Here is a 13268-nt window from a genome sequence, read left to right on the forward strand (position 1 = left end):
ATTGGACACTGTAGTTTATAAGTTTAACTGCAGTTTAAAATGCATACATCTTCATTTTAACAGCTTTGTATACACACACAACAGAGCTCAGTCAGGCACTACTGAACTTTTTCCACAAAAAGCACCAAACTTCGTGAAGCTCTTCTTAATACATCTCAAATTTTCCCCCTAGAAAATACAAAAAATCCCTACCACATAGTCTATGCAAAGTTAGAGACCAAAGAACATTGTTGTCAACATTAAAGTTTCCATGCTAGTAAAAAAAGTTAAGGCATTGTAAAAATTTACTTCTTATACTGAAGCAAAGTAATTTTTAGGCTCATGTACTAATATGTGCACTAATACACAGAGAAACCAATATTCATTACTTCAAAACAGTATCTTGCAGTCATACGTCCATGTTCACAAATTAGTTTCTGCTATTTATCTGTGGGAACATCAGTAACTAAAGAAAACAAAACTCTAACTCAAAATACTTAAGAATCTGAAAGCAATGACTTGTATTAAAATAGCACAGTTCAACCTTGCATCTTCACTGGTATGTTATAAACAGATTCGCACCTTCCTTTCCATGTAGTCCAAAAAGTCTTCTTGTGGAGATGACTTTTTAGGGTCTTTTATATTTGCCACATGTGTGCTTGAAGCTTGATGTCTGTTTTTCAAATACACCATGGTACTACCAGTGAAATTTCCCTACCTCTTCAAAAGAGTACAAACAGTAGTTTGCCTCCACACCATCAAACCCACAAATCCAGGGTGGGGGGTGGGGGGTGTGTAAGTACTTCCTTTTTTTAGATGCAGGAAATAGAAATTCAAAACAGTCTCACAAAAAGCCTGAAGAAATCAGGAAGCCCTGACTTAAGTTGCCATAGGCCCAACAATTCCAACCCCAAAATCATCTTTAATTATAATCTTCCTAATTTCTCTGCCCATTTTCCAAACCTCATATTTGTATTTTTATCTTACGGACAGACAAGATTTCCTTCTACACAAAGAACATTTTTTCTGGTTCTTGTACCCTACTACCACCCCATAAGCGAAATCTGTTTTGTGTTCTGCAGTTAGGAATATTCCAAAAGTACAAAAGGACAGTATCACAGTCTGATACTACACCGATGCTCCCTATTTGTTGATACTTCATTTAATAAGTAGCAGGAGAAAAGAGGGTAACATGGCACATCAACTTTGATTTCAACTTCTCTGTCTTTTCAGGAGAGATTTGATTGGTACCCAAATAAGAAAAAGTATTTAAATCAAATGATTCACTTTCCACAATCTCAAAGTCAAATAGATAAACAGTTATTTTTTAAACCTATTAAGAATGAAGTGATTTATGGTAAGCAAATATCTTCTGTATGAGTTTAAGAATTAACTTGAGAGCCTATGAATATACAGGATTGGCATTACTGAAAAAATTACTTTTGTCATCTGACCATTTAGTCGCTCCTCCTCTTCCTATCAGAACTTGATTACTACTTTACTTCTGCAGTAGAAGTGAAACAGAAATTAACAGTGAAGAACATGAGATCTTGATAACAGACATGCCCCTTCTGTGTTAAAAAAATCAAGTTATTCTTGTGTTTTGCAGAGCTGAGGACCCAGGTATCTTGCCCAAGTTAAGCATGAGCTCATTTGGTTAACATGGCTTCCACTTTCTTCTAGATGAAGAAAGGAGGCTTAACCAATAAAACAGCTCATTTCTACAGCTCTAGGATGGATAAGCTGCACTTCATTATACCTGAAAACTATTTGTTTATCATGATGCAATTCCAAGGCAAGCAAGATATACAGGAGATTGTCTAATTTTAAGTATGTGCTTTAGCTCAAAGTTGCAAGTTACTTGTTAAAAAAGAGTGTGACTTTTCCATTGTTATGAAAAAGGTTATGTTGATTCCAACTCCTCTGAGAAAATAAATGTATTTTGTGAAAACATCAGATTACTTCTGAAAGTAATTCTCAAAAACTCATAGCCATATTTCATTTTTTTTCACTTTTGCTAACCCATCACTTTTTAAGAATTTTTTTTTAAGTTAAATGTAAAGACTTGACTGGTAACTAACTCCTCATGCAGAAGAAAGCTTACCATTTCATCAACTTGCTTCTCAAGTACACCTTTGTTGGATGCTGTTATTTCCTCCCACAAAACATGAGTAATGTAACACTCTGGAAGGTAAGTTTGCTGATGTTGAAACACACAAGAAAGATAGAAAATGAAAGATGTCCTGTTTTGGTACAGGTAGTCAACCTCTCACAAGACAGCCTGATTTTAAGGAAAATCTTCAACTGCCTATGCTGGTTGAATTTTAAATTGAAAAATTAAGTTTCCACTCCCAGGACATCAGAAACTTGGGAAGAAACTTCCCAACCTGCAAATACATGGTTTTAATCAATCTTTTCTTTCATTCCTGACCATGGCTATGAGTTTGTCAAACTGCAATGAAACAGGGTATATCAAAAAAATTCCTTTTTTCTTTCCCCTAGAATTCATAGTTCTCAGACCCTTCTTTCCGATGAACTTATCAAGAACTATTACAGAAACTATTCTTTATATGAAGGTGAAGTTGATCTGTCTCCCTTCTTTGCCAGGACCTCAAAGAAGAGGCTATCATGACCAAAAGAAAAGGTAAGGTCAAGAACAATGCAGCCATTCCAACTCCTTCCTGATGCTAGCCAAAAATCAATTGCACTGTACAAAAGGCAGAAAGTTACACAGGAGTCACTTACAGTTGCCATCCCAGAACCGAAGCAGCTCCAGCAGCACCAGCATCATAACACTCCAATTTTTGCTCTAAATGACATCTTTGATTACAACTCTAGTCCAAACTGCTGATGAATATAGTGTTATGTATACATCACATCAAGGATAAAAGCTTTGTTATGAAAGCCTGAAGGCATTTTAGGACAGAAAAGAAGCAATAGGAGAAAACTTCAAAGACTCCTCTGACCTTACACTCATCAAGAATTAAAAGGGAGAAAGACTTTTAGTCGTTTCCTTATTCCAATCCAATCTGCCAAGTGGAATCAATGAATAGCTCTGAGTCTGTAAGTTACTTGATACAAGACCTTCTTTGTGTTACAACTCTATTCTTTAGATAAATAACGCAGAATTCTCCTGAATATGGTCTTCCTAACAAGAGTCTTCACAGCTTGTTTCATAACCACAATATGACTTGTTCCAAAGATTTCTCCAACCATCTTATTTTACAAGCCAAAAGCATCTCCAGACACTTTAAGGTCATGCCACATCCCGAAACAGCATGCACAAAACAGTTTGTGGCGTATGAGAAAGGCTGAGAACAGCCACAAGCATTTTAGTAAAACACAGAAGACAAAAGCTCTTCCAGAAAGCATACTCATCTATTCTCTACAGAGAGAGACTAACTTCTTAATGACATCTCCAATTCCAAATTCAGTGTACTCTAAATAAAAAAAAAAAGAAAAAAAAAGAAAAAAAAAAAAGAAAAACCACAACCCACAACCAAAAAACCAACCCAACAAAACACACAATCACATCAATAGTTCAGCTTTCACTCCATAGCCCTTAATGGGCATTTTGTTATTTCCATCACCATCTTTGCTCTGCTAGTGTTGGCAGCAATAGCCCTTGTTTCAAAGGCCATGACAATTGTTGCCAATACTAGCAGAGCAAAAACTTCTAAGTCCAAATAAGTCTACCATTTGGCTGCCACCATTTTTGGCCTTGTATCCCTACAAAAGAGGATATATAGCACGTAACAGCAGATTTGAACGTCCCAAGACCACCACAAACCATACCATTGTTACGCTGGCAATTGTTTGTTTAATTACCAATGAACTTAGTAACTGGAGTTTAAGGAGGAGGACAGCAGGTCACAGAAGAGGCATTAGAGCAATAAACAAACCGCTAGGTAGATTGAAGTGGCAGAAAAACCTTTCCTCTTTGCAAAGGGGGAGTAAATTCTGGCAGCTTATTACTAACAGGATTCTTTGTGCGCCTACAATCAAAGCTACTTTCTAAGAAGAGATTAGTATAATAATAAATTGGTATAATGAGATTTCTTAACAAAGAAGGGCTCATGAGGAAATTCTATGATTCCACCTCTAATACTGACAGCAGTGCATAATATCAAGACAAACTGTGAGGCAGTATTACCTCTATTTTCAACTACAGCTTCGTGTTATGCCTGCTATTGTTCTGCACAACTTGGCATCTGTGAAGAGGCATGGGGCAAGTATAACCAGCACAAACTCATTGTCCTACCTTCAGTCTCACTCCTCCCTGAAGGATCTTCCCCATCCACTCCTACTCTATCATCTCCTGGCTGGAGAGGCTTCCTCCCCTCCTAAGTACCTTAACATAGAGTCACTTCACATTTGTCAAAGGTACCCCTAGCTCTCAATGGTGGAATTGACATGCTGGACTCTGTCATCCATACTCAAGGAAGATGGTGCTTGTTGTACTAACACCTTGCACTTCAGCTTCTACCACAGGCAGTCTCTCCTTTTTCACCTCCATAGAAACAATATTATCATAGCAGTCAGTCACTACATGGGAAAAGAGCCGTCTTGTATTAATGCATTTCATATGTGGATATCTAACATCAATAGACTTTACCAGGAAGTATCAGTTTTCCTCTCAATATATTCATACCTTAGAATTTAATACATCTGAATACAATGCAGCACTACCTGAATGCTATGCAGCTTTTAAGAGGGGAAAAAAAAGACAAAATTACTCAGTATTTGCATAACTATTCAAATTCAAGGCTTTCTTAGTTATATTTTTTAAAGTGAGTACTATGACTCATGAAGATCTGTAGGAAAAAAAAAAGTACATATTTTACTTCTGTTTCCAGATCAATTACAAGTTCTGTAGCCCAGACAGACACAAGCTAGAAACACATTTAGGTACTTGCAACCTACAGTCCAAAATAAAGCCTTAGTTTGTGTAGTGTTTTCTACAGAGGTTTCCAAGCATCACATCTTTGCATTATCTCAGACCATGCAACTGAAAAAGAAGGAAAACTTTCACATATTTCTCAACTCTATAAAAGAAACAGAAAAATGAATGCATATAAGAAATTTAAGAGGGAAAGCTGAAATAAAGAAATCAGTGGTTAGATTTAAATTAGGACTTATTAATAAAGAGATTCAAGTACTGTCCCCATGACAGTTTGTATTGTATAAATATTGACAGGAGTGGCAATCTTTCAGTTAGTTAAAATCAATCCTTTACAAGATTTTGAGTATCAGAATAGACTTTGACCTGTGCTTCAGTTAGAAGCTGGTACTGATCCTGTGCTGGTTCTCCCCTAGCAACATGGGCAGCTAACCAGACCAAGTAACTGCTGCTTGTCTAGACAGTCTCTGAACTGCTGTAACTAAAGATGCACCACAGCATGTTATACTCTGCTGATGTTGTTTGGATATCCATCAATACTGAAAAGGCCAAGAAGAAACCTGACTAGAGATTACACTACAGGAGATCCAATTGTCTCAGCAGACCAAAATACCATGGACAAGAAGAGCTCCAAACCACTTCTTCACAAAGATCAAGTTTCAGCTCTTGTTCAACCACTGTTAATCAGGGTGTTTATTTCAGCAGACTACCAAGAAAGCTAAAAGATGGTATTATTTGCATTTGTTTTAAATGAGTGTTTAAACCGGTGTTGTCTGCATAGTCCTTCCAGTTTTACCAATATTGTCTCATCATCCTTCTGGCTTTATTACTGCTTCAATGACTGGACAAATGAAGGCAAAGACATAATAGTTTTCAACCATTCTCTAATTGTGTTCTCAAAGAAGGAAGTCGAGTTTTTCAGTACCTCCATTTGGAACTGCAATTTCTTGATGACAAAGGAGTTTCAATAAATAGCATCAAGCGACATTTGCAAAAAAATAGAAGTTCTTAATTACATGGTTTGGGACCTCTCAAATTAAAAATAAACATCCTGTATTGAGACAAACATCTCAGTATTCCTTCGTAAGAGACCTAAAGAAAGCTTTTTATTTTTATGTAATAATAAAGTATGTCCTAGAAAATTCTGCTAACACCAACTGCGAGGCTACCCATATCATCCACTCACAGTGCTTCTAAATATTTATTAAGATCTCAATAAGTAGCTCCTGAAGCAATCAGTGTCCTCAAAGATTTACAAACCAACAGGTTGATTTTCAATTTGTCCAACAAACAAATTCCAGGTGTTTCCCTCTTCCTGCCCACCACCAACAAAAAACTAAAACACTCCACAGTTGCCAGGGAAAATGACACTGTTTACAAATATTTTTACTTGATAAGAGCATTTATAATCTACTACAGAGTTTTGGTTGTTTTTTTTAATTCCTCTTGGTGAAACATGTCCTAACATCAACTTTCTATTATCATTCTTGATTACATTTTTTTAATAGGAAAAATAAATAATTACATACCTACAGCGTCTAGTTTTATAAGCATAAGAATTGGCTAAGTTAACTGTTATTCCTGTATAAAACCTACCATACATTGTGAATCAAATGCTAACATTTTGACAGTCCCACCATGTCTACTGTTAATTTTCTAGAGGCTTACATAATATTTTAAAAGTCTTCTAAAAGATCCAACCTGAAATGAGAATTCACCAGGTTACTGCATTTCCAAAGCCAATTTACAGCTGCATTTTACCTTTGATTAACATACCAAGTTACATATTTTAATTTCACATCAACCAATATATTTCATAATTCTTAGTGATAAGCAGGTGATATTAACCTGCAATTATATTTTTGCACATAAAGCTTGGATATGGTAACTTGAAGACACAGAATTATATTTCTAGGTCAGCCAGAAGTCTTATTTTAAATCTAACTACAGAATCACAGAATGGTTTTGGTTGGAAGGGACCTTTAAAGACCATCTAGTTCCAAGCCCCCTGCCATGGACAAGGACAGCTTCTACTAGACCAGGTTTCTCAAAGCCCCATCCAACCTGGCCTTGAACACTTCCAGGGATGGGGCATCCACAACCTGTTCCAGTGCTTAACCACCCTCATAAAAATCTTCTTCCTTATGTCCAGTCTGAATCTATTCTCCTTCCGTTTAAAAGCATTGCCCCTTGTCCTGTCACTACAGGCCCTGATAAAAAATCTCTCTGTCAGAAGAGAGAGACATTCAGATATTCTTTCCAAATATCCCCAAGTCCTTCTCCTCAGGGCTGCTTTCAATCCATTCAACACCCAGTCTGTACCGATACTAGTGACTGCCCCAACCCAAGCGCAGGACCTTGCACTTGGATCTAAAGATGGTAGAAAGGTGTCCAAGGAGATTTAGTCAATCATGACACTTCCCCTTACTTAGACAACTTACAGCATTATGAAGAAGCTGACAATCTGCAAATGTTCAAACTCGGCTTTTTCTATGTATGATCTTCATTAGCGAACGAGTAAGCTTCCCGGATACCAAGTTTCTCCAGCATTTTATCACTCAGATTCTAAGAGCATAGTTAATGTGGTTTCAGTGAAGGCGATTTTCAACAATTATTTTGATAGATAAGAACTTCTGAAATAAGGGTACTTTCACTTACATTATTTATTTACCAAATCCCTAACCATAAGGTCTTCAGAAGTGCTTTCAAACCAGTTTAGCAGAAGGGAAAAAAGGTCTAGTGACAATACAGATTCAGAACTCCAAATCCCAAAGATGATGAGACCATCTCACCTTCTCCTACGCAAGACAGATGAACATGAATTCATCTAGCTGAATATGAAATAGACCTAGGAAAAACAGGTGAATCATGCTCTGTACCTCTGTATTTTTGGTACAACAAAAATGGAAACATCTTGAGACTAGATAAAACAAGTTTGTTATGTGCAGTGTTTACTGTTGTCAGTTAATTTGAAGCCAAACTGCTGAACAAATGAAACATTTGACATCTTCGAAGATTAAGACCATCAAAACTCTGAAGTTTTAAAAACCAACTACTCAAGTAATTGGCTAAGTACCTGAATAATTGAGTTAGTCAAGTGTCTACATAAAACATGAAAAGACTCTTTGTGAGTTAGTATCAGAGCAGAGAGAGCACCAAAAAACATCTTCATGAAAAATTACTAGTTACTTTTTAATCAAAAACATAGACAGCTTCAGGTCAAGATGCCCCTCATCCGTTCACCTGTTACACCCCACCCTCCCCACTCTCCAAAAAACTGGAAGCCCATAAACCCCAAGGATTTAGTAAGAAACACAGAGGAATAAGAAATCTGGTTTTACTCCAAAATTGTTGTAGAAGTATGCTCATTGAATACTACTTCGCACTGTTTAATATCATTAATGAGACACTAAGCTCAAGTTAATAGCTAGTTACTTACATTGCCTTTGGCTCTACTTAGCACACCTATGGTATTCACACCAGTATCTGATCTTTGCATGGCCTATAGTGTGACTACCTATCTAATGCAACCTTCACAGTGTTATTAGATCTTTTCAGGACTGTAGGACTCCTAGTACCTTATATTTTGAGAAAAAGCACTACATTATGCCATGACACATGCTTTACACAGAACTTAGGCTTTGGCCTTCTTATGGCTCATCAGAAAAGACAGCCCATCTATGATTTCCCAGTCTACTACTAAATCAAGTACATGGAAGGCCCAAAGAAACAAATTTAGTTACAGACAGTTGCAACTTAGGTTCCTTACTGGTTTTATTACAGTTGCATAAGAGAAAACTGGACAAATAAACACATCTCTCTCCTGCACCTCAGCTTTATGAATTTCCTTCCTGCAGCATATGCTGCAGTTACGTAGTCTTCAGTGTGTCTTTTCTGCCTGCTCTGTTGTCAGCACTCTTCTCCCACACCTTCCTGAAATGGTAACACACTTTCCTTTTTATCAGCACCCCCCCCATCTTCTTTTCTTAGTGTTCTCATACTACTTTACATAAATTTAGAATCTTTCTAGCTACACATAACCTAGCTTATGACATTTACAAAAACCAAAATGGTTACAAAACTGATTTAAAGGTTATTCCATGCCTGCCTTTTAGTCTACAGGGGATACAAACTGATGGGGAAGAAAAGTAAGAACAGAAGCAAAATGAATTAAAGCTAAAGAGGTTAAAAACACAATAAGAGAAGGTAAGGGCATTGCTGAGACTTTTCTTCACCCAGGCAAAAAAAGTGTTTCTTGAAACTAAAGGCGAACTCCAGCATCTTAAGCCTACATGTATAGAAGATCAGACGCTGAATTTAAAGTGTCTGTGTATCAGTTATTCATATATTATGACTCACATACACAGTTAGCTAACACCTTCACTCAGGAAAAGTAAAAGCAATAATAAATAACAAATTCACAACTTTAATCAAAGAAAAAAAGGGGTTTAGATTTAAAAGGATTTTTTTAATGTAGTCTGATCATAAAAACATGATTTTATTTTCTTTTTTACGTGTACCAGGCCTAGAGGCTGAGAAGTCTCTCTCTTTAACCAAGAGCTGCAGGGAGGGGAATGGGGTGTTCATCTTAGAAGGTATTTTAAGTGCGGATCAATTACACCTACACCTAAGCATTCTTTCTTAAAAACATATTCACATAGATTACAATGTATTTGATACATCAATAGCACCTTGGGCCAAGAATGATGCTTGTAGCGTGAATCATCACACTAAGAACTGGTGTAAAATATTTAAACGCTTTAAAAAGTGTTAGGATACTTAAATTCTATAGAAAAGAGCCCAAGGACCAACTCAGGATGAGAGATACGAAACAAAGGAAAAATCCAGCCAGCAGAGAGATTGATATAGTGACCAAACACATATGAAGTTAACCTACCAGCTGATTTCTTCAGAAGCAGCACTTTGTTTTAATTGGTATTCATTTAAAAGAACAGTATTTGTAACTAGGGCTAACAAAAAAAAAAAAAAAACAACAACATAATTCTGACGACTACACCATAAGAAGCTGCCTTTAAAAGAATACACAAAGATATGACCAAAAATCTCAGATTTCTAAAAAAATGTCACTTTAAAGGACATAAGACCTTAAGATCCAAGATGCAAACACATGTTCTAAAACTTTACACAAGCATGAAGGGAAGCACCCCAACAAGTTCATTCCCAAACTGACTACAGCTTAGCTCCAAATCGCAATTAAGATAACTGAAAAGGGGCAAATCCTTAAATAGATTAAAAAGTGAAGGAATACAGTCAAAGATACTATCAACTGCATGTTTGATACCTGCAACCTCCTTACTATCACTGTAGAAAGGTTCCCATAGTATGGCCAGCATTAAAGCACATGCTAGCAAATTGAGTCATGGTTAACATAAAACCCTGGACTCTTAACTAAATCTATACTCTTGACATCTATCAATAGAAGCTGGGTGTAAAAGTGTCAGATTTAACAGTAGTCTTGAGTTATCAAAATTGACACAGTATATCCTAAGCATCAGAGCTCTTCTCATTAGTTGTGGTTCTAAGATGACAGATACGTAAACTAGATCAAAAAAGGCAAGTTAACTGGAAGATGCAGTGCTATTTTCCCTTCTGGCAGCAACATCCACAAGGCTCTGCTTTTATCCAGGGATGTAGGTTTGACCTGTCAACACTTCAGAAGCTCACAAATCAGTAGTAAGCTAAACAGAGTACACAATATCATGAACTTGTACATGATCTTTCCTTAGATTCTTTTCACCTCTCTCACCACCGCCAGTGAGATTTCTGCTAAGAGCCATGCAGCAGAAGATGAAGAATGACTATTAACAGCTATCTCCTCCCCCATGCCTCCCTTCCCCCCCCAAACCCCAAATGTTAGAGTTCATACTAGGAACAAATTCAGCTTACTCGTTCTCCTCTCTGACAACAGAAAGACAGAAAAAAAATACACTAAAGAACATATATCACTTGCTACAAAGAAAATAAATTCTCTACTTCAGCATAAATGCACAAATTACAATTTGCTACTATTTACGGGCACCTCCAGGCATATGTAAGTACCCAGCTACATCCCAAACACATGGGTTGGATTTGGCATATGCTTTGTTGAAGTACTTTTTATAATCGGAACTAAAATATCATCCAGTTTGGTCAAGCAACTACCAAATTATGTTGGGTTTATGTCAGGAAGTGTTATGGTTTGCTTTCTTACAATGCAATTCTAACGCTGACAGCACTGGAAAGATCCACTGAACCATCAGGTATGATCAAGTAGGGAAACAATAAGCAAGCAGCCCTCTATCTCAGGCCTAACACACCAATTAGTTTAAAATGCATTTAAACCCCTGCCATGACTACTTCCCCACCTGTATGGGCATATTAATCTTAGAGCTGTGTTTTACACATCATTAGTTAGCATTTGCAAACGTCTATGCTAAACAGGCTGAAGTCAGCGCTGCAGCGCTTAACCACAATTTAAGAGGACCTCACACTTCAAAAAAAAAAAGAAAAAAGTTGCCGTTGAATAAGGAATTGATATATCAAAGCTATTTACAGTCTTCTGCTCACACACAGGACTGGCAGTCACGAATTACACCTTTGTACAAAGTGTCCACCGCCCCTTATGAGAGTCGGTGAAGAAAAGGTGCACGAAGCGAGTAGATGACAAGTCTGAGGCAGGACCGGACGGGCACCTCCTTGGCATGAAAGCCGCTCTCCCCGTAGAGAGACATTCACGCACCCTCAGCCTTCACGCTGAATAAACAAAACACTAGTGCGGAGTGAAGCAGGGTGGTGACTCAGCCCGGAGTGCGAGATTCAGTCCCACAGGGTAAGAAATTCGGGGAGACGGGACCGGGGGCCCATCGGCGCTCCCTACTCACCAGCAAACAGTCCACGTTCACTTCGGATTTGGGGTCCTTTAAAGTCACATCGATTTTTTCAAACCGAGACTCAAAGCTTTCTCCCGTCGACATGTTTCCAGAGGTAAAAAGTTTCCCTTATTCCAGAGCAAAGTAAGGATAAAAATAATGAAAAAGTAAAAAACAGGAACAAGCGAGCACAAAAGAGAAAGCACACAGCCTACACCAGGCTGAGGAGCGCTTCCTGCAAAATCCCTTCAATCACAGAAGTCTCTGAGGCAAGTCCCCCACGCTGCCCCGCCAAGGGGAGAGAAAACCGAAGGCGAGTCCGCGGCGGGGGGGGACGAGGCTGCTTCTCCCCCCTTCTCCACGCACGCACGCACTTTCCTGGGCTGCTCACAACTCTGTAGCAGCAGGTTTCCTCTCCCTCCCTCCTCTACTCGGGTCCCAGCGTCTCAGCAACCTCATTTTCCCAGCCGGGGAAGCCGCCCTGGGAGCCAGCGTAGCGGTTCCTCCTCCTCGCCCTGCAGGAGCGGCGGCGGGTCGGTGCCAGGTTCCGAAGCGCACCGGAAAACCAAAAGAAAAGGCAACAACAACAGAAAAGCGAAAAAAAAAAAAAAAAAAAGGCAAAAGCCTGCAGGCACACCAACAAGGCAAAAACGAGAGGGAAAAAAAACCACGACGTAGAAAGTCCTCTCGGCGGCGTGTCTCAGTGCCGTGAGGTTGGTCCTTCCATGGGCACAGAGCGAGGGAGCCCGGGGCGGGCCGGGGGGAGAGGTTGCCCCTCTCCCTGGCTGTGCCCTGCCTGCTCCAGGCGAGCGGGCGGGCAGCGCAGGGCTGCCAGCTGCGCGCACAGGCCGCCCGGGCCCCCGCTGCGAGTGCCCCCCGCGGGCAGGGGACGAGTCACTTCAACGGCGGAGCGACGGCAACAGCATCTTTCTTCCTCTCTCCTTCTCCTCCTCCTCGCTGCGCGGCCGCCGGCGGCTCCTTGCTGCCTCCCGCCGCTACCAACACCGGCTCCTCTCCCCCGCCCCCCCACTCCTCCGCCTCACGTACGGGACGGCAGCCCGGACCACTTCAGGACCGACCCGAGATTGCAGCGTGAGAGGGAGGAGGAAAGGAGGTGGCTTAAGGGGAGGGGAGAGCGTAAGGTCCGGCCGCGGCGACTGTGAGGAAACCTGCGAAAGACACCAACATGTCCGCCTTCCTGTTTGAACAGTCGGGCGGGGGGGGGGAGGGGGGGCGGCTGGGACGAAGGCGCAGGGCGCATGCGCGGAGGGAAAGGCTCTGGTACGGGCAGGGAGGGGAAGAAGGCAGAAGGTATGCGCACGAGGCGTGGGCGCGCGGCCGCCGCTCTTCTCCCACCCGCCCTCCCTCCCCTCTCAGCCGCCGCGCCGCCGCTCAACGGTCGGAGGGGGCGCGCGCGCGCCGTGCCCGCGAGACCCGGGGAGGAAAGGGCGGGAGGGGCGGCCGCAGCGGCGGGAGCGAGTGGGCGGTGCGCGCCAAGCGGCCGCGGCAGGACGCGGGGG

The 13268-nt window shown here is 40.4% G+C and overlaps 1 protein-coding gene across 4 annotated transcripts in view; it reads right to left on the minus strand.

The window, feature by feature from the left end:
• ROCK1 (Rho associated coiled-coil containing protein kinase 1) overlaps positions 1-12950 on the minus strand; it is a 94858-nt gene extending 81908 nt beyond the window's left edge. For all 4 annotated transcript variants that reach the window (XR_012649762.1, XR_012649764.1, XR_012649763.1 and 1 more), the window contains exon 1: positions 11761-12950. Coding sequence is in view for 1 of the 4 variants with exons in the window: in XM_075023101.1 (XP_074879202.1) it covers positions 11761-11853 (93 nt within the window). In the remaining 3 variants the exon portion in view is untranslated. The remainder of the gene's footprint in view (positions 1-11760) is intronic.
• Between the last annotated feature and the right edge of the window lie 318 nt (positions 12951-13268).

The sequence above is a fragment of the Buteo buteo genome, chromosome 3, assembly GCF_964188355.1.
Source record: "Buteo buteo chromosome 3, bButBut1.hap1.1, whole genome shotgun sequence".
NCBI lineage: Eukaryota > Metazoa > Chordata > Aves > Accipitriformes > Accipitridae > Buteo > Buteo buteo.